Here is a 25,965-nt window from a genome sequence, read left to right on the forward strand (position 1 = left end):
TTATCTTTTGTTTTTGTTTTTTATTGTTTTCTGGCCAGCTGATCGACGAGTGGACTTTCGATGTTTTCGCTCTGAGCGACGTCTCGGCCGGTTCTCCTCTGCGCTACCTCGGCATCGATCTCCTCAATCGCTATGGCGTCATCCACAAATTTAAGGTAGACTTTTTACGTGTTGCAGTAAAGAACGTGTCCCAGCTCGAACAAAGAATGCCTTGCAGCGGCTTGTCTGCTAGTTATTGGACCCTTATTTGCTTGCTGACATGCACTACCTCTGAGGACATCTTTGCTTTTTGCTTTCTTTTCCTTCTTGAGGGCTATGTCGAAGCTCCTTACCGTCCTAGTCGAAATGAATCTCTGATATGATATCTAAGAGCGCCTGATGGGACAATCTAGCGTTTCCCCTTCTATTTTCTGTGCGCTGTATATTTATAATATACAGTGTACACCCAAACTGACTTGTGGAATTTCACAGGGAAAACTAATTAGCCAACATGTCAAGATCACGTTCTCTCCATGCGCGGCCCTTGTATCCCTAACGTTTTGTTGGTACTCCTTGTAAATACGTCCACGATTCGCGTTCGCTAATAGTTTTGTGTTTCCTCGTTAATTAAGCAAGAGCGTCTAACAATTTTTTTGTTTTCCTTTTTCTTTTTAAAATAAAACGAAGACGTAATAGTGACGTAGACATGATTTGACAAGTCATTTGTAAACTCGTTGAAGTGGCACTGGCTCTACTTACCTTTGATTTGAAATCCCAACTGCATTAAAGGGTTCATAATCTCTTTGATCTTGTCTAACTTTTTATTTTTGCTTAATCTGTTTGTTTGTTTTTTGTTTTTTTGGTTTTTTTTTCTCGGTCACGCTGGAAAAATTCGGAATAGATTCCAAGCAGCACATTGGAAGCGTTTCTCAACCAAACGGAGGCCGGCTATTGCAAGCATCGCAATCTGTATCACAACAATACGCATGCGGCAGACGTGGCCCAAACGCTTCACTACGTCCTCTATCAAACTGGATTGATGGTATGACTATGGCTGTGATTCCATTATACCCTTAAGATAAGGGGGGGGGGAAGAGAACTCATATTAAATGATGAATTTAAACGTTTTGAACGGGAACGATTTTTTACAGAACTGGTTGACTGATTTGGAAATCTTCGCCGCCATTATTGCAGCCATCATTCACGATTTTGAACACACGGGAACGACCAATAGCTTCCACGTCATGTCTGGTTCGGAGACGGCCTTGCTCTATAATGACAGGTCCGTCCAGGAGAACCACCACATCAGCGCAGCGTTTAGGTCTGATCTCATTTTTAGAACACGAAATCAAATCGATGCAATCAATTATTGATTTGTTTAATTTTGTTTTTTGTTTTTTTTTTCCGGCCACAACTAGGCTGATGCGAGAAGAGGACTGTAACATCTTGGTCAACCTGTCGCGCGAAGAGTTTCGTGAATTCCGATCGCTGGTCATAGACATGGTCTTGGCTACGGACATGTCGTGCCACTTCCAGCAGATTAAAGCAGCCAAAGCTCTGCTCACTGTTCCCGAACTCAGGCAAGATGTTGTATATTTGATGTTGAATAGCTAATTGTGTATCCACGTCGATCCATTGCTGCATGACACTAGCGAGGCAGGCCTTTTGTAGGGGCTTCCTTGTGCAACGCATACACAATTCATTGACCCAGTGACTTGATTCCGCGAGATAGGGTGTCTACGAGCACTTTAGTTTGCGCCACACTAACTTGCACATTGTCTTTGAATAAAGCATGATTTCATTCTGTTCTTATTTATAATGTTGATCGACCGTTCTTTCGAACTCTTTCGTCTGCAGTGTGGACAAGTCGAAAATCCTGTCGCTGGTGCTGCACTGCTGCGACGTGGCCCATCCGAGCAAACCTTGGCTCTTGCACCGGCACTGGACCGATTTGCTGCTGGAAGAGTTCTTCCGTCAGGGTGACCATGAGAAAGAACTTGGATTACCTTACAGCCCGCTCTGTGATAGAAACAATACTTTAGTTGCTGAATCGCAAATTGGTATGATCATCGAATTAGTTTATTTTTTGTTATTTTTATTTTAGGAGGATGTTTTACTTATTAAAAAAACAAACAAAAACAAATATTCAAAATCAACAGGTTTCATAGAATTTATTGTTGAGCCAACAATGGCCGTCATGGGTGACTTATTGGACAAAATTCTGATACCTATACGACCGCAATCAGCCCCGATCCGGAACGATCACCGAGATTCGATCTCCGAAGAAAAATGCGATGCAGGTTTGGACAAGACTAAAACGGAACGATTTGATGGCTCATAAAACCCTAATGTGTTATTTCATTTTCGGTATCTTGAAAGGTGGCGAAGTGGTCACTGTGCCAACCACACCGGAGAAAAACAAGAAAGAGGGTGCCAATTCCAAAGTATCCGGCGAGAAGATTATTCGGCCTTGGGATGTCTATTTGGAGGAGAACAAAGGCAAATGGAAAGAGCTGAGCGTTAAAGGTGACCACTTATCCGCACGACAGATTAATTATTTGCGTTGTTCACTAAAGAATTTTGTTGGCAATCATTTCCCCCCCTTAGATCAACAAAGACGGCAGGAAGAAGCCAAACTGAAAGCTGAAGATTAAAAAAGAAAATGTCAAACAACTAGTCAAGAAAATTCGAATTTCGATTGTTTACAAATTAGATAAGATTCTCCTCCTGAGAAGGACAAAAATGGAAAAAAGAAACAAGAAAAACAAAAAAAAAAAAAATTATCTTAATTAAACTAAAACAATACCTCGACACACCAGAAATTAACTAATAGTATTTCGTACATCATTTCTAGGACCTGGATGACTATGCGTTTTTCATTAACCGTCCGTATTACCAAAACGTCTGCTTTTTTGCTCGAGGAAAAAAAAAAAGAAAGACATTACGCTTATCGATGTTTGTAGGTGACACATTATTGTCTCGTGTTCCCCTAACATGAAAAAAAAAAAGAGAGAGAGAGAGAGTTAAACGTTTTCTTTCACAACATACCGTGATGATAGGGAAACAGATGTTTGAAAACATTCGTAATGGGATTGTGCCGTATCTACTTATGAAAAAAATCCTTTTGTCTCTTTGTAATTTTCAATTTGATATCATTTCCGGCGAATCATGTATCATCATCTTTGAATTTTCCTAATTCTTCTGATTATTCTATGGTTTTATGATTAATATTTTCTACCCTTTTTTGTCTCATCAAAGATTGTCGGTCAATCTTGTCACGTCAATACATAAAATAAACAATGAAGATCGGTTGCACCGTTAATTTAGCCTATTCATTTGATTTCGGGGACCATAATAAATCTACTTCTCTGTGAAAATATATTTTTGAAGGGTGTGCTGAAAAGATGACATTCTGCTTCCCGCCTAAAACGTTGTTTCAGATTTTCAAAATATTGCGTTTAGTGCCGGTAGGTGTCTCCGTTTCCCGCCGTCCGCCCAATTTTAGCAGCCGGCATTCCGCAGTGTAGTGTATCGAGCTTCCTTCGCAAACGGTTTAAGTGCAAGTTTCACAAATCTTTTACTTTATTTCTCGTAACAATTGTTTATTGCGAACAAGTAAGTATTATTTTCACTATTCAGTTCGACCATCAGAATTCTCCGCATTGTGAATATATCAGAATCAGAGATGAAGGGACAAGGGAGGAACTGTGTCGATAAACAACCAGCTCATGATAGCATTTACCGTTTCACTTTAATAACTTTCGTATTATTAACCAATTGTATTTTAGGCATCTGAAGAATAGTCGGCCAAAATGTTTGGTTCTACGGGATTTGGCGGAAGTAGTTTCATGGGTTCCAATGTAGTTACAGCCCCAACCAACCATAATCCGATGAAGGATTTTGAAGTAGTTTCCCCTCCGGACGAGTCCATTTCTTGTCTAGAATTCAGCCCAGCTTCCATTCCTCAAAACTTCTTGATTGCTGGAAGTTGGGACAACCATGTTAGATGCTGGGAAATTGATCAAACTGGCAAGTCTATACCAAAATCACAAGAAACGATGCAGGGACCTGTTCTTGATGTGGCTTGGAGTGATGCAAGTTTGACAGATATATAGCATCATTGTTGTGTTTGCCTTAACATTTCAAGTTTTTTCAGGATGGAAGTAAGGTATTTATGGCTGGTTGTGACAAAATGGCCAAATGTTGGGACTTGAATTCAAACCAATCAATTCAGGTAACTCAGTTTTACAAACTCTTTTCTTGTATCTGTATTACCATATTTTGAATTTCCAGGTTGCAGCTCATGATGCACCAATAAAAACATGCCATTGGATTAAATCACACAACTATTCATGCCTTATGACTGGATCTTGGGATAAAACACTAAAGTTTTGGGACCTGCGGCAACAGTCACCCATTCTTACAATTAACTTACCTGAGCGCTGCTACTGTGCTGACGTGGAATATCCTGTTGCTGTCGTCTCTACAGCTTCTCGCCATTTGCTTGTCTATCAACTTGAAAATACTCCAAGTGAAGCCAAGAGGATTGAGTCTCCACTGAAATACCAACATCGCTGTGTCTCCATCTTCAAGGATAAAAAGGGAATGCCAACTGGGTTTGCTCTGGGAAGTATTGAAGGGAGAGTTGCCATTCAGTATATAACACCTAGCAACCCAAAGGTACAGAAGCACTTGTTAATTGTTGATTTTTTTTTTTTTTTTTCAGATAAAATTGTTTAACATGTGGATTTGGTATAAATTTGGTTGATTTTTCTATTATGCAGGACAACTTCACATTCAAATGTCACCGTTCAAATGGAACCAATCAACAGTATCAGGATATTTATGCTGTCAATGATATCAAATTTCATCCTGTCCATGGAACACTGGCAACTGCTGGGTCTGATGGAAGATTTTCCTTTTGGGACAAGGACTCTAGAACCAAGTTGAAGACTTCAGAGCAAATGGAGCAGTCAATCACAGCTTGTTGTTTTAACCGTGATGGTCAAATATTTGCTTATGCTGTTAGTTATGATTGGTCTAAAGGACACGAATTTAATAACCCCCAGAAAAAGAATTACATCTTCCTACATTCTTGTTACGAAGAGATGAAACCTCGCCAAAAGTCATAATTGTTTGTTTTATGCCCTTTCCTTGTTTTGTATTTTACATTGAATACAGAGATTCAACAAAACATTTTTGTTGAATGAACAAATTACATTTAGAAATTACAAAAAATAACTAATTATTTTATATATTTGAAAAAATTAATTAAAATAAAAGAAGATAAATAAAGAATAAATTTAAATAACAATTTGAATAAAAATTTTAATTTAATCTTTGAAAGTTTTTTTAGATTTGAAGACAACAAAATCTGGCAAGATTAGGTTTCCTCTGCAAGCACGTGTTAGTCTAAGCTAAAGTTCTCTAGGCGCATGGCTGGCCGAATTTTGAGCATTTTCGAAACTCAGTGAAGTGCAAATCGCTAAGTAATACGTTCAGATTTTAATTTTTGGTATAGAGGTTAACAAAAGTGATTTACGGTTGACTGTTTGAAACATTACGAGGTTCTATTTATTCAGCTGAGTGGGAGGATCTGTTATTTGGCCGCCTGTTCAGCCTGCCTGTTCAGTGCTAGTGTTTTGAAAAGAAATGTTTTTACTAACCTCGTCAAAGTTCTGGTAAGTTCTGCATTACTATATATATTCTTCGACTTATCGTGGATACAGCTCATTTATCACTTTTAAAATCCGTTTTGCCGTTTGGTGAAAATCCTCATTAGAACGAAATTTTGGTGCACTACGGTCTGCAGCCTGATTTGAGAGTTTCTCACACGGTATATAAGGACTGCGCGCGCTTCCCTCTATTGGAAGCGTAAGTTGTTAGGACACTTCTGAACATTGATCGCTGTCATTCTTTGTAGGCTGATCTGCTCAGAGCCCACGTGTCTCTTCGTAAAACGCTCTCACTTGTACTTCACGCTTAGCGTTGCCCTGTTTTCAGGACGCACGTTAACGTGTATCTCTTCTGATTCGCGCAGACGCCTATTCTCACAAGCTCTTGGGGTTTCCGGGGGATAGGATTGTAGCCATAACTACCGGTCGTAGTAGATGGTCGTTTCCATAGTCATTGGTCCTGTTCCGTGAACGGGTACCCGACATTTTTGCGAATTTTGCAACGCATTTTTTTTTTTTTTTACCCCATACAGATTGTCGGCTTTCTTTATTAAGCTGTAACATTCTCAATTATTTCTAGCTAGCTCAAACATTTGACAAAAAATAAAATAAAATAAAAGAGAAAGCTTATTAAGATCCGTCATGCAAAGATGCTTCTTTTCTTCCCGTTTCATTTCGGTTCAGGAGAAGATTGTGGAGCTGCGGTTTCGACCGGAGTTCGTTTCACTTTAACATATTCCGCTGACCGACTGGAAACACTTGTAAGTACGGTCAGTGAAAACGAATCCCTAGTAATCTCATCCAGACACGAAACTTGGACGACCAGAGCGGAACTGACGGCGAAAATGTCTCACCAGTGTGGGAGAAGAGAGAGTCTCGCCGAGTGTTTCCTTTTTTACATGTCCGTTATTATACATCCAGATTATTCGTTATAGAAACGTGAGAACGACACCAACTCCGGTCAGGATTTCTGACAAATTTGAGAAAACGAGGTTGACGACAACGAGTCCATGATACAGCTCGGCGTGAGTTCTATTATGTACTCGTCGTTTATAGGCTCATTCCTGTCTGGTGCCGGCTGTATATTCGTAACGAACGAGTATGTAGGTTCCCGGTAGCGCCCCTCTTTTGTTATCTAGGTTGATATATTGTCTTTTTCTTTTTCTTTTTTTCTTTTTTCTCTTCTTTCTGTTTTTGGATGGTTGTGACTCTGACGTTGAGTCCTCAATAAAAAAAAATATGAGAAAAAAATAAATAAATAAAAAATAAAAGAGGAGAAGGGAGGACGGGAAGGAAGAGAATCCGAGCCGAGCGGACAGCGGGTGGAACGATCGCTGCAGTCCCGAAATAGATGGCAAAGTCTACACGAGCATGCTTACACAGCATAAGTCTTATACTCGTTGGGGCGTCGTTACCCAGTGGCAAACAAAAATAAAAATCCCAACTCACACACACACACACACACACACACACACACACGCAACAAAAATTTAGGCACAAGGAGGAGTGTGGTGCCCGCCTTCGCACGCATACCAGTTTAGTTTCGCAGTCGCAAAGTTCACGTTCACCTGTCCGGCGGTGTGGGGATCTCCAGTTTCTCTTCAGTCATTGAGTTCTGTGCTATCGGCCTTCCAAATTTGTTTTTGAATTTATTTATTTGTCCTTTAAAAAATATATACAATATATATACAGTTGCAAGGGAGACGTGCAATTGCCAACAACGAAAGAGGTATCCATCACGGTTGAGAAAGAAAAAATAAATTTGTTCGGTAGCTTTAATTCTTTCAAGTGGAACAAATTGACCGAGAGCAGACGAAAGGGAAATGGTAACAATCGTCAGAGATAGACAACAGTTTGTAAAAAGGGAAAAGAAGAATGTTTTTGCCCTAGTCATTCGACCTTGTCATAACTTTGGAATTTTAAAACGTTTTGAAATTTCCTTCCTTTTTCCTCTTTTTTTCTTTTTTGGGTGAAAAAAAATCTCTTCTCTCTTTCATAACTGAAAGGCTTTAGTTATTAAATAGACACACACACGCATATGGACACTTCAGATCAAGTTGGAAACCACTTGGGGAGGAACGCATCATCATCTCTACATGGCGGTCGAAGTCGGGGGGCAATATAGAAAGTGAAAACCATCGAGTGTGTGTGTGTGTGTTAAAGTTTTTCCCACACATCTAGTGGAACAAAACGGCCTTTCGCCTCTCTCAGAAAAGAAAAAAAAAACAAAACAAACGAACCAATGTTGATTTTTTTTTTCTTGTTGTTGTTGTTGTTGTTGTTGTGCAATAGGCGGGATCTCCGACAGCAGTTCGTCTCCTTACAGACCGACGTGGTGTGGAACTTTTCTTTCTCCCCGTCTCGCCCTCTTCTAGCAGGCCTACCCCTCGCTGGAACATTTCACAGCCCACAGGAACATACAAGAAAAAGGGAAAAAAGAAAGAGAAAAGAAGAGGAGGACCGAGAGAAAGTTTTCGGAGGCAGCGAGTAGAAGCGGCTTGCAAGGCGGACAGTTCTCCTCGAACATGGAATAGTGTTCCATCAGTAGCTGGCCGAAGCACAACACACACACATGACTTGCGCTGCTGCGAGTCATCTTCTTCTTGTTCGTTGTCGTACCTCTTTTGAAACTGGAGAAACAAGATCATCGTCAGCAGGATGTCTTATCGCGGCTACGTAAGTCAAACCCCATTGTTTCGTTGCATTTAATTATTTTATTTCATTTTTTTTTTTTCTTCAATTATGCGTCTGCCATTGTTTTGTTTTTGTTTTTTGTTTTTTGTGTGTGTGTCACAAATGAGTGCCAAGTCGGCCAGGAGTCATAACTCGTGCCACGGCTTTATCGTGATGTGGGAGCTATTCAATTGAACCCTTTTCTCACCAGCCGTTACATAGATCATTTGCAAGTCGCAATATTGCGGTTATTCTAATGACAGCGTGAGTTGCCCGACGAACGGAGAAGAAAAGAGTCACTCCTTGTTAGATCGTCATCAACTTGAAAGCCAGGGCCCAGTTTTTCCTTTTTTCTTTTTTCTTTCAATGTATTTTTGGTGGTGCGGATATGTGAGCGGCATTGGCGCCAAAGCTGGCTTGTATATTACTGTGAAAGAACCCGGTCATGTCATTCTTTTCTTTCTCTCTCTTTCTCGTTTTGTTCCATCAGTAATTTAGAAACAAAAACAAACTGGGACTGCGCACCCGTTGTTGATGTCGTCGTTTTCGACTAAGTGTCCTGCTCGCCATTGTTGCTCCTCCTACGCGGCGCTCTATGTACTCTTCGTGAGCGTAAGCCATCTTACTAGTCAGATAGGATGAACGGCAGGGTTAATGCCCTGATATTATCGCACACTGTTACGTGCTGTGTATACATCAGGCTTAATACGCCAGGCTGTAGTAGAGCTTAAAGACTTGTCTACAGAGATCGAGTGAGATAGGGTGGCTAGTATGTTTTATTTTCCGCGTGTAGTTCAAGGGGAGAAGAAGGAAAAAAAAAAAAATAAATAACAACAACAAAAATGAAAAAAGAGGTGCAGGAGACGAGACTGGGCCATCAGTTGGGGAGGATTTCTTTTTTTTTTTTTTTCCTTCTTCTTCCTTCTGTCTATGCCTTTCGACTGCCGGGTTTTTCGGTGTTAAAAATACACACACCATCACGCCGGCATACACACAACGGCAGCGCTTCCTTCCCGTTCAACAAAATAAAAAAATATAAAAAAAAAAAAAAAAGGGACGAGAAAAACGACTTTGCATACCGTTGACCCGGACAAGCAGCTAAGGCCAGCTTTCGTCTAGCTCTTCCCGTACCGGATGAACAACATGCAAACGATAGGGAGAGGACGAGAGACGAGAAACAAAAATCATAAAAAAATTGAAAGGCCGTTTCTTTTTTTTTTCTTCTTCCTCTTGTGTGTCTATATATTTTGAAAGAAGGAAAAGAGAAGAAGAAGAAAACAAAAAAAAAATATCTAATAAAATACATAGTAAAAGTTGACGGGGGAGGGTCGACGCTTCCCGAATTTCTCACGTTCCCCATGTGCTGTGAGCTCTGAAGAAGCGGTAGCAAAAGTGTGCTGCTCTACTTTTAGGATTTCACCTTTCCCCGTCGAGTGGATTATCACCGACTCGTTTGATGGACCTTGTCGTCATTTCGTTTTTCTTTTATGATTGCGGCGGCCACTACGCTGTTAGAAGATCTGCGGTTTGGCCATCCAAGCGGAGTCGTAGAAAAGAAGACGCAAAACGTAAAATTCGTATTTCTTTATCCGATTTGAAATAGGACAATAGCCGACCGTGATTTATGGGAATGAAAGTTATCCGAGAATTTTATACCTCGGCTCACTGATTCCAGCAAGTCGGCGATGAGAACTTTTAATTTTTATTATTGAAGAAATTATTAAAAAAGAAAAAAAAAAAATCGATTGAAAAATTTCACCGTATCATTTTGCCAAAGTGAAATTGAGTAGAGTAAAAAAAAAAAAAAGAGGTCTGAATGGAGGAGGAAAAAATAAAACCAAGAAGATAAAGAAGAAGAGGGGGAGGGGGGAAAGGAGAAGACAAAGTTAAAGAAATGAGCAGATGTTAGTGAACTGTGCGGCATTTCCCTTTAAACGTCGGTACATGAACGTCAGACCGAAAAAAAGGAAGTTCGCTGTGATGAGACATCCGACAAAAAACTATCGATGGCCGGACATGTCGGGTAGGCGTCAAACGCGGAAGTGTGTCCCCCCCTTTTTTTTTTTTTCTTTCTGCTGGTTCCATTAAAGAACGGGAACAACACTTTTGTGTATACTGGCTAGCTGGCACGGTAGGCTGACTGACGTTGGCAATCCAGCGTGATGGATCTATATCCTGCCATGCTAATTAACGTTGGCTAACACAAAAACAAGACCCCCGAAAAAACAAAAAAACAAACAAAAACCCCAATGTCAGTTGGGTGGCAGCAAACACGGAGAGCTTCCAGCCCAGGAATTCTGTCCAGTCTATTGATTTGTCACAAAAGAGTGGGTGGAGATCTCTCGTTTAATACGTCTTTGATTATACCATTTCTTATTTTGTTATCTTGTATTTATAATTTTTTTGCCACTTTAACGTTTACGATCGATACGCGCATATCTACAACACTCTTTTGTATGCAAATATAGAGTTCACCGTATTACGGCAGCTACTACTCTTCCTACAAGGTTGGGTGTTTCTTTTTATGTGTCCGTGTCACGCAACAAAAAAAAAACAATTTGTGTCTCGGCAGAGTGTAGATTTTCTTTCCCGTTGTCTTATTGCCGTGATTCCGATGTCTCCACTATTTTCGCACGATTTATTTTCAAGTGCCCACACCACCAAACACACCAAAGTATTTTCATTTTGTCGTGAATGGATTCTGCTTGTCGAATGACGTTCACTGTGCTTCGACACCAATCGGCTTCTTTGTTCAAAAAATTCTCTTATTGCGCAATTATTGTAACGCATGAAATTTAGCAATCTCCCTTGTATACGCTTTCCCTATTGGCTTCTATTATTCCTTTGTAAGTAGGAGAAAGCCTGTGTTCTTTCGTGTAATCTTTCGCCAACACACTTTCGGTTTCATTCTTCTCAAAAAATAATAATAATAAAAATCTAATGAAATCCTTTTTTTTCTTTTTTCTTTTTTTAAATTTTGATTGTTGGACAGAACAAAGCGCCGGTCACACCTACAAGGAGTGCAGCAGCAAGCGGCGGCAATTCGTTCCGGTCAACGTTCTCACCACTTTCGACGACCTCCAGCGCCACTGGTAGTAGCAGCCGCTATGGAAGCGCTGGAACAAACAGAAGCTCTGCCTACTCGGGAAGCGAAGAGCCATCGACGGCCAGGAATCGACAGAGAGATGCGGCCGAATTGCCGGCATCGGCCAAAGTCTCGTATCAACCTGGCATTCAGGCGAGCAAAATCCAGCCGAGTTACAGTTCGCAAACGAACCAACGAGAGTCCAGCAATTTGAATAGCTCACTGGCATCCGGAATTGCAAGAAGTGATGCCAATAAATCCATGTACGGAACGACGGCCAGCAGCCGGACAGCAACGGATGTAGGAAGATCGGGAACGGATCGAAATGCGGGTCAAACGGGCTCGAATGGAAATGCGGGAACAGTAGGAGGCAGTGGCTCTAGTAATTCATATTCGCTCGGGCGTAGCTCGAATTACGGTAACCCATATAAATTGACCAGCAGCAACACGTCGGCCAGCAACAATGGCAGTCATTACGGTAATGGTTGGGCGGAACGCAGTTCGTCCGGTCGCAACAGTCAGGACATTTTAGCCAACGCTGGCAAATCCGGAGCCAGGAACGGCAACGCATTATCCACAACGCCATCTGCTGTGAGTGAGAGCAACTTGTTGTCGCCGTACGCGGCGGGCGGAGGCTACCGCCGGAGCAAAAGTCGGGAAAAAGAGACGGAAGCTGCGAAGACGGAAGCATCCAGTAAAAATGAATCGTCGTCCGTAACTCTTCCGCGTTCCTTCCGGGCCTATAATCAGCGAGGCAACACCAGCACGACCTTCCAATCACCGTCTACGTACACGCCCAGAGTTCCGGCGAGCTACGGCCGTTCCAGTCACACAACTTCGCGCGATTTGAGCTACGCTTCCGCAACGAAACCCGCAATCCAGCAACCGACTGAAAGGTTATCGGCCTACAGGAATATGTTTGGCAACGGCGAACCAGCCGCCAAGACGCTTCCAGTTGCATCCGTAACGGAGTCGAAAACTATTCCAGCGCAAACAGCCGAAGAGACCGTCCAATCCGCATCGGAAGAGTCGGACGATTCCGATTCGAGCGAGGAAGAAGAGGCCGAAACCAAAGAAGCGGAGGTGAGCTACGTTGTTAGTCGTGGGACGTCTCCTATTCCTTCCAGTGAATCCGTCCCCTCGTCCAGGACGACTTTAGTTCCCATTTCCGGATCGATCCGCAGTCCCAAGATGCTTCACAGTCGCCTGCCCACTGTTGCCGCTAGAGAGGTGCAAACGGAAGAAGCGGAATCGAGCCGTCCCAAACGTTTCGTGGGCTACACGGGATCTCCTTCCGCCTACGGATCGGCCGGATCGTCGTCCAGACCCGGCTCCTACACCGACCGCTATTTCAGCAAATACGTGACGCCCTCCAGATACGCTTCCGGCACGAGCCCGCCGGCAGGAGAGAAAACTAAATCTCCACCCACGAGCGGGACTCTTCACAAACCTCCGATTCCGGTGCCCGTAGTGGGTAGTAAAGAGTACCGTAAATCGGCGTTGAATGTCGACCTGGACGACCAGCAAGTGTCGGAATTCCGCAAACGACAGGAGGACTTCCGCGAGGCTCAGCGAAAAGCCAAACGGCAAGCCAGAAAGAGCTCGTCCGGCGGAAGCAAATCGTCTAGCGCCAGTCCGGGTCCGTCTGAGCGTCGCAACCCATCGTTGACGCCAGCGTCATCTAGGAGGAATTCGCTCAATTCCGACAAGGGAAGTGGAAGCTCTTCTTTGAGCCGCAGTTCGAGCGCCAAGATCCAGCCGCAAGCGAAACAACAGCCGGCCGTCATCCGCAGCCAATCGAGGCGGAAGATCTCGACCAGCTCCAAGAATTCGAGGTCTTCCAGCTGTTCTTCCAGCTCGTCGTCGGAAGAAGAAGCCGCAGCCGAAGAGACGCAAGTCAGGATCAAGTCGCAGAGTCCTAGCACAACGTCGAGCGCAATGGCCGTTCAATCCCCCCGGAAGAGCAGCGCGTCATCTGAATCCATCAGCCGGATCAAACTGTCTGGCACGTCGGCCGAGAGGAGCTTAACGCCAGCCTCGCCGACCAGGAGATCCCCCTTGCTTCCATCCTCTTCTGCGGCTTCTTCCGCCGTGTCTTCGAAGAGCCCCTCCAAATCTCGATCACCATCCGTCAACTTGTCAGTGCCGGCTGTCCATTCGGATTCCCCTCAACTAGCCGTCCAACCGGCTGATGAGTCGTCGCGCAGTCAATCGCGATCCTCGTCGGTGAACTGGTCCAAACTGTTGAAGATGACTCGTGGGCCGGATGAGCGGAGCAGCACTTCGCCGGAATCGTTGGCGTCCAAGTCTTCGGCGAGCTCTTCGCAAGGAAACAGGAAGCTCGCCTCGCGTTCCCCTTCCTACAGTAAGATGGCGCTCCGTTCGCCGGAAGACGGAACGAGTGGCGGAGCTCGTTCGGTGACTCGATCGCCATCCGCCAATGCTGGACGAGTTCCGAGCAGGGCCGCGTCGGCTGCGTCTCTTGCACTGCCGCCTTCCAGTTTGCCTCCGTCGAATCGGTCCGGACGAACTACGGCGTCGTCGTCGCGCAGTCACATTCCATCGCGCAACGCTTCCGCCCGGAGCATAGCGCGCAGTTGCAGCACATCGACCGATTCATCGACGTCGACCGAATCGGACCGACGTCCGCAGCACAGCCGCTCCGTTTCGCGCATCAAAGATTCGGCCAGTTCTTCCAAGCGCAACAGCATAGAGCCATCTAGCGGTGCTTTGGCTGAATCGTCGTCGTTCGCAGCCAAACTGGCCTCGTCTTTCGGCTGGTTGCGCAAGCAGAACAGCGAAATCATCCCGTGGTGGCTGCCCAGCACCGACAACATCCCCGCCAAGGAGCTGGAAGAAGATGCCGGCGTTGACCAACAGATGGCGTTGACGAAAGCGGAAGAATCCAGCACTTCCTCGGCCGATGAGACGCAGAGTTCCTCGTCCGCCGACGAGGAAACGGAGAGTACGGAAAACAAACGCGACGATACGGATGTAGAACTCGATGATCTTCCGGCGGATTTGGGGGCGACGAAAGCGCCAGAGGAGGGTGTGTCGATCGGAGGAACAATCGATCGAGAACTATCACCGCCTCCGGCCAAAGAATCCGACAGCTGCAGCCGATCCGACGTGAATCCTGAAGAACTCGGGGATCGCTATTCCCCTGACGGTTTCGAATGGCCGGAATGTCCAGCTACGCCGCCCATCACTCGCAGTTATCCTTTCTACCGTAGACCGCCGTCTCCGTACGATAGTGTCAAGCCGGACGTGTCGGTAATGACCTCGAGCATTCAGCCATCGCCGAGCGGTTGTTCCATGAACACGGCGTGGGGTGTGGACGCTTTGCGCGCTTTAGAATCCTTGGAAACGATTAACATCCAGCCGCAAAAGTCCAAGTCTCCAGTGAGCGACCTCAGTCAAAGCGACCGGCTAGTCAAAGCGGAAGAGACCGAAGACGATGATGATGAAGAGGACGAAGAAGAGGAAGAAGAGGAGGAACAAGATGAGGAACAAGTTGAAAAGGAAATAGAAATTAAAGCAGAAGAAGAAGAAGAAGAAGAAGAAGAAGAGGAAGAGGAAGAGGAAGAAGAAAGCGAAGATAGCAGCCAAGAGGAAAACGAAGGTATTATAATATCAAACTTGATAGAAAATTGTATTTTTTTTTTTTTTACAGAAGGTTATACCCTTTTTGTATTTTTGTTTTGTTTTTCTTTTGTTATACATGCCAGCGCCATTGTCTGCCGTTTTAGTCGACCGCGACCAAGTGGAACTGGAGCCACCAGCCAAAGACCAGGAAGAGGCAGATTCGGACAGTGTCGACGACAGGTATGTTATTATTTTCCTTCAACAATCTTTGCATGCAAAATACCTTGTGTTTACTTCCTCTATCAGCGGATGTGGAACAACAACATCAACTATGCAATCATCTTTCTTCTATTTCTTTGTCCCTGCCATGTTCTTATCTCATTCCTTTTGTGTCGATTCTAGCGCATCGGCGGCTATTCCCTTAACAACGGTGGATCAACCAGAGGTAAGCTAATTCACAGCATTTTTTTATGTATTTTTTGTTTTTTTCATCCACTAGAGACTCTAGACCAATCAGATTGGATGCTACAAAATACGCCGTTTTGGATTACCACACCGTGAAAAGAAAGAGAAAAAAAAAATCTCGTGTTGTTTGTGTATCGCGTGCCCCATATAACAAACGAGTCGACAGGCAGGGAGTTTTCAAAACAAAGAGCCATCTTGACGCGTAGTATAGCTTTCAGCGGTAGCTGCACCGGGCCAGCCAGAGAGGACAGATAGCATCGCATTTCAGGTCCTACCAGTTGAGTGTCGCACTCTATCCGATTAAGACGTTCCCTTACAAATTGTGTGGCCCCCTGTAGATGGCCCACAACCGTTTTAAAAACACGCAGTGTCGTCCTTTTTTAACGTGAAATCTCTCTGCGAACGCACAGTTTTCAATTTCTACGTCAAACATCGATCGTTTGAAATCGTTGCAAAAATGAGGATGGAATGGTTCACCTGTCGGGTGCAGTTCGTCAACGATACGGACCCTTTGGCGTACACAAGTTTCCCTGAGCCGACTCGGCCGCCTTTTCATTGCTTCAACGCTAATATACCTCTAGCTAATCAGTTACCGGCCGTTCACCGACTTCTTGGCGCTCCCCATCAGGTCGTATCGTCTTTTTGGTTCTCCCCCCCTTTACTTTACTTTAAATCCTAAAATTTCTTTCTTCTTAAACGTATTTTTATTTATTTATTTATTTACTTTTTTTTTAGACTACCATCCCTCCTCCCTTAAGAGAAATTCGCTGATAACATCTTCCATGTTTCTGGTTAGACTGTTGCAGCTGTTAAGACGTTAATCGTTAACCGCTACGCTGTCCAGTTACTTACTGCACAAACGTACGGAACTAAGGATGCGTGTAGGGTTTGTAATCAGAAAGAGAAAAAAAAAAAAAAGGCCGTCACGGTGTGTTGTGTAAGCTAATCCGAGTGAGTTCAAAAAGAAAAGAAAAGAAAGATGTGTATAACCTAAACGTACACTTTAGTATAGTCCCTATACTCGACTCTGCGTAGTGTTATAAATGCCTCGTTCCATGAATAGAATTTTCGTGCGGGAGCGGCAGTAAAGCGTCGGCGTTATTTAGACGACCCAGTCCCGAGAAAAAAAAAAAACAAAAATCGGTTAGTGGTAGTGGAAAAAACAAGGAGAAACGGAGAAACAACGTTACTCGAAAACCCCCAAAAGAAAAACGGCTGAGGGACAAGCAGTTGGAAGATTGTCTTATTCTATACTTTTGCGCCGCTCCTAGCTCACATTTCTTTGGACTGTGGGCCCCGGCAATGGTGTTTGATGTTGTCATTAATGACACGTATATTTTTCGGCTCGGCAAAAAAAAAAAAAAAAAAGGGGGAATCAAGTTTTGCTTGGAGCCGCGGGAGTTGCGTGCTGCCGTGCGCAACCGAATACTTGCGGCCGGCCGTATCGCGGGGCAGTTTGAGCCCAAACTCCTTCTCGAGTTTTTCTGTTGTTTTTTTAATAGAAGCGTTTTCTTGTGTATACATACACACGCGAAAAAAAAAATAAAATAAAAAGTCAGGGATCGGTGACCGAAATGAGTCACTGGGGCTCATTTTGTTACCAAAGTCGACTCTGCTTCTCTTAGGAACTACAAAAAAGCGCAACAAATTTCAAAGGGATATTGTTGTCCCGACTGTCGCCCCCTTTTTTTTTTATTTTATTATCAAAAGGCAAACACACAGAAATAAAAAATAAAACGCCCTTAAAAAACGCAAACAAAAACAGCAGATTCGGTCGCCTCCGACCTTTTAAACAGCTGCCATTATCTTCGTGTTTTCTCCGGTATTGTGTTGATAGGTTGCCCCCTTTTCTCTTAAATCCCATGCCATCTTCCTTTTTTTTAAAGATCAAGTGTGGTCATGTTGGGACACGATGGCAGAGGGATTGATGATGGATGGCTTTTCACAACAAGAAATAGAATGAAACCGATTTAACCCTCAATGCCAGCGACCTGTAAATTCGCAGGCGGCCTTGTCATCTTCCCCTGTTCTTTTTCTTTTTTATTTCCCTGAGGAAGAGGAGGATGATTTGCTAGAATTGCATGACTCATTGTCTTTTTTTTTTTAATGCTTATTGTTTTTTTTTTTCTTTTTATCTATTCCGTTGTGTAGTTGGGAGACGCCACGTTCCAGGTGTACAAGGATGGCGACTACGGGAGTTACCTCGACGTGGAAGCCACACTTAACGAGCAATCTGAAGAGCTGGAAGGATTCCTGGAAAAGTAAGTAGACCTTTCTCTATGCATTAGACTAACTTTAGAAGCCGTTAAATGATTTATTTTATTATTATAAATTTTTTTTTTCCTGTGAAACAAACGCAAACATAGTCGCTTTATATGTGGCTCTCGGTTATTTCTTCGTGATGGCCAATTGATTTATTTCCTTGTTTATTGACCTGATGAAGTCCGGCAGACGCCGGTCAAGAGCGTAAATTTATACATATAAATTTTTTCTTTTCGCCGATGACATACTGCGATGTTGGCGCAATCAATTAAGCGGTTTCAGTTTAGAAAACTGAAGTGTTCAAACATTAATAATTTTCAGAGCGGCTAGCGGTTAGTCCTTGGCACAGCTATGTTGCGCAGGCTCTGGCCGAGACCTTTCATTCCGTCCAGCAGCCCAGGATAAACCAGTAGTCTTGATTTATAGCCTATGACTTCCTTTAAAAGATGTTTTTCTCTCCTGTTTACGTCAAAGAGCGAAACAGTCCACATCCGGATTAGAAGGCAAGCTGCGCCAAATTGCAGCAGTCCAGACTTAGCCACAGATGTACATCTGTTTTCGACTGGTTCCATCCGAAGAATTCCTCGGTCTTTCATTTTCAAAATCATTTGATTTTCAAAGTAACATTTATTGTTTCATATTTTGATGATATTTGAAGGGGAAAGTTTTTACTGGCCACTTAAGAGAAAGCCCTGAAAGTATTTGTTTTGTTTTGAACTTTCTCGACATTTCTGGGGGTAGAAATGTGAAGGGAACAACCGTGAACGGGTCGCAATCAATCCGTCAATCTCTGAATCAGTAGACAGTCGACATAAATCAGGGCGAAAGGTATTTAGTTAAATACGTAGCGCTGGGTTTTCAAAAACAAAGAGGGCAGAGGCGAATAGAAGAAGAGACTCGTTTACCAACTTAATGTCTTCGAAGGGGATGAAGTAAAAAAAAAAAAAAAAAGAAAAGGTAAAAATTAAGAGGCGCCCGACCTACTTTGTCAAACCGGTGTAGGCGAACGTCTCCCAGGGATACTCCACTACATCGGTTCCGGTGATGTTTGTTTTTTTTTTTTTCTCTCTTTCCTTGTCCACACAAACTTTCCAACCCAAAATTAGGAGAATAGTAAAGGAGGCAAATGTGACGAAGTCAAAGTATAGTCAATCTCGGCACGCTCTTTTCCCAAAGTCTATTTATGAACCGACTTGTAGCAACAACGACCCAAAACAGAGCACGTGTCAAATTTGGTCTATCAAAACACATCAGTGAACAGAGGCAGCAAAATTGAGAGCGACAGTATTCACTTTATTATTATTATTATAATTTTTTTCGAGTGAGTTATTAAGGTAGCGAAGTATAGAAAGTTACGAAAAACATTTGAATTTGTCGGCCTTAAATTTAAGAATGTTTCTCTTTTGTTTTTGTTTTTTTACAGCCGGAAGAATTCGATCGTACTGAGGACGCAGCTGTCTGTCAGGGTAAACGGCATCATGGGTAAATAAGAGTTCTGAATTTTCTCACGAATTAATAAAAACCCTTTTGAAATTTAAATTGTGATTTATTTTTTTGCAGATAAACTACTTCACTCGGAAGGACGGGAGTTACGGCGAGCCCTTTTCTCGTTGAAGCAAATCTTCCAGGTGGGTTTATATTTAGTTTTTGTCGAGAACGAAACCCTAAAAAAAAAAAAAAGGGGCTGCAAACCGTTGAGAGTCGCCTCGTACACGTCGACTTAATGTTTACACAAGGGCGTAGTGGCTCTACGTTTTCTAGCTCAATATCCGTGAGCGGATCTTCTTGTAGTTTGTGTGTTGGTACAACCCGCTGACCTGCTTAACGTCAATCGTCAGGTCGTCATAGTAGAATCCCCCCCTCCATTTTTTTTTCAATTTTTCGTTCACTTTCTCCTTTAAAAAAAAATAATATCCGGTCTATCTTTATCTCAACTTGTTTTTTCATATATAATATATTTTTTTTTAAATGTTTGGATGCGCAGGAAGACAAAGACTTGGTACACGAATTCGTTCAAAACGATGGTTTAGCCTGTCTTATCCGAGTTGGTCAAACTGCCGACCAGAACTTTCAAAATTACATCCTCCGCGGTAAGGCTAGACTAAAACATTCCTGAATTTCATCATTTAAAAAGCTGCCTTTTAAAAAACATATTAATGCTCATTCCTTGTCTTTTGTTTCTTCCTATATTTTTGCTTTCTCTTTTCATTCCGTCGGTCGGGTCATCCACCGTCGATTAGCTTTGGGCCAAGTGATGCTCTACGTTGACGGAATGAACGGCGTCATGGAGCACAACCCAACAGTCCAATGGCTCTACTCGTTGATTGCGAGTAAATACCGTTTGGTGGCCAAGACGGCACTGAAATTGCTCCTCGTATTCGTCGAATATGTTGAAAGCAATTGCCAACTTTTGGTTAAAGCGGTAGAAGCGGTGGATTCCGGCCAAGGTAAACATCGCATATTGTACACGCTGATCGTCGTCGTCAGCATCGTTCGATTGAATTCGCTTTAGAATTGGGTCCGCGTGACGTGCGAAAATTCGCTTTGCGCAAGTGCGTCATCGGCCGTGCAAATAATAATAACACGGCCAGTTGTTGGCCCTATTTGCTTGCTCGAGTCTTAATTGATTTGCGTGTTCAACACTGACACAGATTGCAAGCCGTGGGCCAGTCTGATGCGTTTACTGCAGGAACGAGACTCGTCCGACTCGGAATTGCTTGCCTACGCTGTCACACTCATCAACAAAACCCTACACGGACTGCCAGACCAGGATTCCTACTACGATCAAATCGAATATTTAGAAGGTCTTGGAATGCAGCAGATTGTCAGCAGGTATGTCTTATCCGTTATTGCGCTATGTAAGTTTGAAACATCTGGATTTTTCTTTTTTAGGTTTGTCTCGAAACCCGATGCAGACTCGGATTTGATTCAGCAACTGGAAATTTACGAGCTGCAATTGAAGCAAGAAGATGAAGAGCCATGTTCAGACTATTCAAATCAGCACAGGTACGAAGCAAACAAGTATGTTTCACTTGGAGAATTGAAGATGATTCATTTAAAAACAATTGAAACAGACGTGTTCCACGTAATTGGTGTTCTAACCGCAGATCTCCTCGTCATCCGTCTAATCAGACTCAACAAGGGAACAAGAGTTAGTGAAAAACAATTGAAATTCATTCAATTTACATAACTCTTGAATAATTGCTGCCCTCTGTTTAGGGTTGAACTCATTCCAATTGCTTCAGACGGTTACTGTCGATGGAAAAGGCCAAGAAGAAGACGAATTGTTTAGTGGCGAAGAACCCAACACTATCGTAAGGAAACTTACGGCATCTCAGTCTAAAAAGCATCTAGCTTTGCTGGCCAACGAACTGGCCGACAAATCTTTTAATCAGTGGAGCTCTTCTTCTTCAGAGTCTTCCGGCTCAATGGAAGATGTGAAACAGCACATGTTGAACGGCTCCCAGTCTCATATCGATTTGAAAGGTGGGTGTGAAGCTCTCGCATAATTACAGACGTACCTTTTACATATCCTGTTTGACTCTAGGCGTTAATGATGTGGGCGTCACTCCGGCGCTACGTCGCAGAAGAGAACGAGCCGAACGTCAGCGTTCGTTAATTCGCGAGCAGGAAGACGCCAGCCGCTTGTCGCCTTCGCAAATGGATGAACCCTTTGATGATTGCAGTACCTCTTTTACTAGTAAACAACAAAAGGCCAAACCGAATCATCGGTCTGATGAATATTTATCGTCTACTAATTATCTTCTGTCATTGTAGTCCCAAAGGTGATTACCGTTGCCGACGTCGCTGATGAGAATCGTCGTAATGTCGATCTGACTCTCAACATGCCGCCCATCAGTGAACGAATCTCGAACTTGCAAAAAGAAAAAGATAAGGACAGTATCGATCGTAACCTTTTGGATATATCTCGTGAAGCTTCGGTTAAAGACCTCACCGAACGTTTGCAGGTATAATAAACTAACCTTGATGATGATGAAGAGATGATTGCATCACCTTGTTTTGTACAGGCCAATCACATTTCAGCCAATCCCACATCGCCTACCGAAGAGAAATGCAATCGGTTGGGCGATTTAAGTGGCATTATTTCTAAAGCTAAAGAAGAATTGACCAAATCGAAATCACGACACGATTTGCGTAATTTGAGCGAACAGAATGCGGCGCTGTCACCGACTGGCAAAGTTGAATCGAAGAAGTCCGAAAATGAATTGCACTGGGAGAGTTTGCTCGAGACGTTGGATCGGCCACTGCAGATCTGCGACCTGGACTTTACCGACCTGCAACAGGAGGAAGATAGCGATCCGTTAAATCCGTCTGTCCGAGTTAATTCATTCGGGCCTCCGCCTCCACCTCCGCCGCCTAACGGTGTCCCTCCGCCGCCAATGGCGGGATTACCACCACCTCCTCCACCGTCGAAATCTGCCTTACCTCCACCCATCTACTTTGGTGTCCACCTTCATCACAACGGAGGTGAAACGGCTTCAAACACCGTAGTGAAACAAAAGAAAACAGTCAAATTATTCTGGCGGGAAATTCGAGAGGATCAGCTCAGTTTGATTAAAGGACCCACCCTGTGGGATGAACTCCATCCGGTTGCAATAGATACGAAAAATTTGGAACATCTTTTCGAATCGCGCTCGAAAGATTTGCTAACGAAGGTCAGTCGCTGCTTCTTTTTTCTGATAGATTTTTGTAACTTTTTTTTTTTGTTTGTTTGGTTATTAACTACTAATTGATTCGCAAGTTATTTTACTAATTTAATTCTTTTGTTACATCTTGGCTTTTATCTTTTTCCACGGCGACTCAACTGATTCTCTCACTCGCTTAAACAACATTTGTAAATATCATGCAGGAGGTGAGCGCCGTACTCTAACACATTTTCTAATTATAATTTTTTTTTTGAATCGCTGAATTAATCCTTTTGATTGAATTTTGTGTTGCCATAAATCAAACTTTTGTTCACCGTTGCGGTTTCTTGTGCAGAAACAACACGAATCTACAAAGAATAAGGAGCTGATCGTATTGGATCCCAAACGTTCTAATTCTATTAATATTGGCATGACTAAATTGCCACCGCCGAGAACCATCAAAACGGCAATCCTCAAAATGGATTCGACTATAATCAATCGCGAAGGAATAGAGGTAATTCATCAATTAAAAGGGTAAACGCAAAATCCATTTCATTCTCGTTTTCTTTTGGGACTACAGAAATTGTTGACGATGTTGCCGACCGATGAGGAACGCGCTAAAATCCAAGAGGCGCAATTGGCTAGTCCGGAATTGCCACTAGGAAGTGCGGAACAATTTCTTCTTTCTCTAGCATCAATTACAGAGTTGGCAGCCAGGTTGAAACTATGGCTATTCAAGTCTGATTACGAAAATATGGAGAAGGTAAAATAATTTCAATTTTGAAATTTATCTACGATACGATTTAGTTTTATTTTATCTTATTTTATTTTATTTTTTTATTTTCATAAACAGGAGCTTGCTGAGCCCTTAATGGATTTGAAGCAAGGAATTGAAATATTGCAATCCAATGTTACTTTCAGAGCCATCCTAGCAACGTTGCTTGCTGTTGGCAATTTTCTAAATGGGGCTGAAGTAAGTGTTGACTTACATTCAGAATCGGTGTTACTGACTCATGCCAAAGCGATTGTTAAAGCGGGAATTTTTGAAATCTAGATCAAAGGTTTCCAAGTAGACTATTTAGCGAAAGTGCCCGAAGTGAAAGACACGGTGCACAAGCACTCGCTGTTGCACCATCTGTGTCACATGATCATGGAACAAAATGTCGAGACGACAGACCTATATTCGGAAATTGGAGCGGTGACGAGGGCTTCGAGGGTGGACTATGACGAATTGGCAGCTAATCTCAACAAGATGGAAGAGGACTGTAAAGCTTCGTGGGATCATTTACGCGCCATAGCCAAGCATGACGGAAATACAGCTATGAAAATCAAGTATTTGAAAACTCAAGCCTTTTATTACTTGTCGTTTTAACCTAACAGTTTCATCTTTTGTGTGAAAGAATGTCGGAATTTCTGACTGACTGCGCTGAACGGATTATGGTAAGAAAGCATTCACCTATACTATCCTCAATTGATTGATGTAACCTCCGGCAAACCGTTGTTTTGTTTTGTTTTTTTGTAGGTGGCGACGATAGTGCATCGACGCGTGACGAATAGGTAATGACTAACAAACCTCAAAGAAAAAAAAACAAACAAAAAAGACTGAGATTAATGCGCGAAATAAATTAAAAACTCGTTTTGTTTGTGAAGGTTTCGAAAATTTCTGCTTTGGTTGGGCACGCCACCTGCTCAGGTCCGTGAAACGAAGCCAGGTGCCTTTTGTCGAATCGTTTCTGAATTTGCCCTGGAATACCGTACAACACGCGACCGAGTCCTCCAGCAAATGGAGAAAAAGGCAAATCATCGTGAGCGAAGCAAAACCCGCGGCAAGATGATCACCCAAATTGGCAACACCAACGGTCTACCTAGTCTAGGTTGTTACGACTCCCCTGTCACATACAAAACCAAAGAAGATCGAGCGGATGCTGAACTCCGCCAACTTCTCGGCAGTGATATTTCCGACACGGAATCTATGAGAACAGGGACGTGGGGGCGATCGCGAAAATCAGGTATACTGAATTAAATTGGTTCTTAAAAAAAAAAAAAAAAAATTAGGAAATGATTATTATCTTTTGATTCTAGTTGGTTTGGGTCGCAGTACATCGATCCGAGATGATTATCTAACCGATACGGTAACAGATGGCGATGATGAAATTTTAGAAAGTCTCGTCAAAACCGCGACTAGGACAACTACACATCCGCGCGAACGGAAACGAAGCAACCGTCAGCATATCAATGCTGACCGTTCTGCACGTAATTATCGACCTTCTCATATCTTTTTGCTTGACGGGGTTGGTTATATAACATCTATGTTGGCTGCCCTCTAATTTTCGGGTCATTTTCATTAACAAAACAAAACTTGGTTTCGATTTATTTGGTGTTTTAAATTGTTTCGGTAATGGCGTACTGAAACGGGTTCTATCCTCTATCTCTCCCTTTTTTTTTTCTTGCTTGGCTGTAGTCAAGCGATCACGGACTCGCGACAACAACGTCTTTCAACCACTGCCTGAAGAAAATCGGCATTGAAACTACTCTTCCTTTCGCTAAAGCTTCACACTTCACCCGTAAATTCCAATGCACTGTCTTCTATTCCCTAGAAAGTATAACCTGGATATGTTTTGTTTTTTTTCTGATTTTCGTTGAATCCACAGTGAGGAGGACACGAAAACACGGGCTGTCTGAAGAGGATCGCAAATATCTGATTACGCTGGCTGCCCAAGTCGCCGCTGCTTGATCATCGTCTTCATATTATTCTTCTAGTCTCATCAAATCTCTATTTGAATTTTATCATCATCCTTAATTTGTGATTGCATATTCGCATCGTTCTTAACTGTAGGGGAGAATTAATCGGGTCTCTACTGGAAGAGTACCTTGGTGAATGAATAAGATTTCCGGTGTGGCAATCGGGGCAGGTTGTTGCTTCTCGTTTGGTTTTGGTGAAAGGATAGATCCAGATATGACTTCAGCAGCTTATATTCCCCTAGACAAATTGAACAAGAATAGCTTTCAGATGTTAAAAAGTTTTTTTTTTTATACAACTTCCTTCACCACTCATTAGAGCACTTGCCTTTGTGATCAAGTCTATTATAGCAAGTCAAGCTCGGGCAGCCAATGGCTTTACCTAGTGTAAATTGTCTGGGTTGTGCTTCCTAGAAGTAAAATGCGTTATCAAAGTTTAACTACGCGTGATGTGTCTCGATGTATGAACATTGTTCATTATAATCATGAAAAAAAACAGCAACAATACATGTTTTGTAAGAAATACATAGCTAAAAAGAATTCTTTGTAATTCGATTTGTGTAAGATATTTTATTTCCGTTTCCATGATGGCAGCGATCTCCGAGATTTTCTCTCATGGATTGCGAATCAATCACCAATAGATGGCGTGTCGATCTTGAGGGGTTTCGACACTAATGTTTTTGCGTTTTTCGGTTTTTCAAGCTGTGACAAGGAATCTGATGTCAAGTTATAGGCTATTGGTAGTTTTTTTCATTTGGATCAATTACGCATGGATTTCGTTAAAAAAATTAAATGATAACTATTAATTATAACCATACAAACGGTAACAGTGCCATTTCGTGGAAGGGCTTGGGGC

The 25,965-nt window shown here is 42.9% G+C and overlaps 3 protein-coding genes across 9 annotated transcripts in view; all 3 read left to right on the top strand.

Moving 5' to 3' along the window:
- LOC116928902 (calcium/calmodulin-dependent 3',5'-cyclic nucleotide phosphodiesterase 1C) overlaps positions 1–3,301 on the top strand; it is a 29,378-nt gene extending 26,077 nt beyond the window's left edge. For all 3 annotated transcript variants that reach the window (XM_032936035.2, XM_032936037.2, XM_032936036.2), the window contains 8 exons: positions 39–155; positions 881–1,021; positions 1,131–1,300; positions 1,398–1,559; positions 1,837–2,039; positions 2,139–2,279; positions 2,359–2,505; positions 2,587–3,301. In XM_032936035.2, coding sequence (XP_032791926.2) covers positions 39–155; positions 881–1,021; positions 1,131–1,300; positions 1,398–1,559; positions 1,837–2,039; positions 2,139–2,279; positions 2,359–2,505; positions 2,587–2,633 — 1,128 coding nt within the window. In that variant the 3' untranslated portion in view covers positions 2,634–3,301. The remainder of the gene's footprint in view (positions 1–38; positions 156–880; positions 1,022–1,130; positions 1,301–1,397; positions 1,560–1,836; positions 2,040–2,138; positions 2,280–2,358; positions 2,506–2,586) is intronic.
- Positions 3,302–3,433: 132 nt separating this feature from the next.
- Positions 3,434–5,197, top strand: LOC116928903 (mRNA export factor). Its single transcript, XM_045177820.1, has 5 exons — positions 3,434–3,594; positions 3,768–4,073; positions 4,136–4,213; positions 4,273–4,659; positions 4,764–5,197. Exons 2-5 carry the CDS (start codon positions 3,792–3,794, stop codon positions 5,109–5,111), a joined length of 1,095 nt encoding a protein of 364 aa, XP_045033755.1. The 5' UTR covers positions 3,434–3,594; positions 3,768–3,791; the 3' UTR covers positions 5,112–5,197.
- Positions 5,198–5,437: 240 nt separating this feature from the next.
- Positions 5,438–25,649, top strand: LOC116928905. Of its 5 annotated transcripts, none has more exons than XM_032936040.2 (28): positions 7,186–7,266; positions 7,347–7,383; positions 7,947–8,330; positions 10,796–10,834; positions 11,320–15,034; positions 15,141–15,237; positions 15,400–15,442; positions 17,614–17,723; positions 19,148–19,206; positions 19,285–19,352; positions 19,709–19,814; positions 19,965–20,171; positions 20,376–20,556; positions 20,617–20,730; positions 20,799–20,875; positions 20,944–21,210; positions 21,272–21,424; positions 21,502–21,692; positions 21,753–22,401; positions 22,724–22,884; positions 22,951–23,133; positions 23,224–23,343; positions 23,425–23,702; positions 23,771–23,810; positions 23,893–23,927; positions 24,021–24,379; positions 24,453–24,623; positions 25,022–25,649. In XM_032936040.2, the coding sequence occupies exons 3-28, from the start codon at positions 8,313–8,315 to the stop codon at positions 25,102–25,104; spliced, it is 7,524 nt and encodes a 2,507-aa protein (XP_032791931.2). In that variant the 5' UTR covers positions 7,186–7,266; positions 7,347–7,383; positions 7,947–8,312; the 3' UTR covers positions 25,105–25,649. The 5 variants fall into 5 exon arrangements, with proteins under 5 accessions (XP_032791932.2, XP_032791931.2, XP_032791933.2 ...); XM_032936044.2 differs by adding an exon at positions 24,832–24,934 and having other exon boundaries at positions 7,194–7,383; XM_032936041.2 differs by lacking the exons at positions 7,186–7,266; positions 7,347–7,383 and adding an exon at positions 5,438–5,660.
- The last annotated feature ends 316 nt before the right edge of the window (positions 25,650–25,965 follow it).

The sequence above is a fragment of the Daphnia magna genome, linkage group LG8 (assembly GCF_020631705.1).
Source record: "Daphnia magna isolate NIES linkage group LG8, ASM2063170v1.1, whole genome shotgun sequence".
NCBI lineage: Eukaryota > Metazoa > Arthropoda > Branchiopoda > Diplostraca > Daphniidae > Daphnia > Daphnia magna.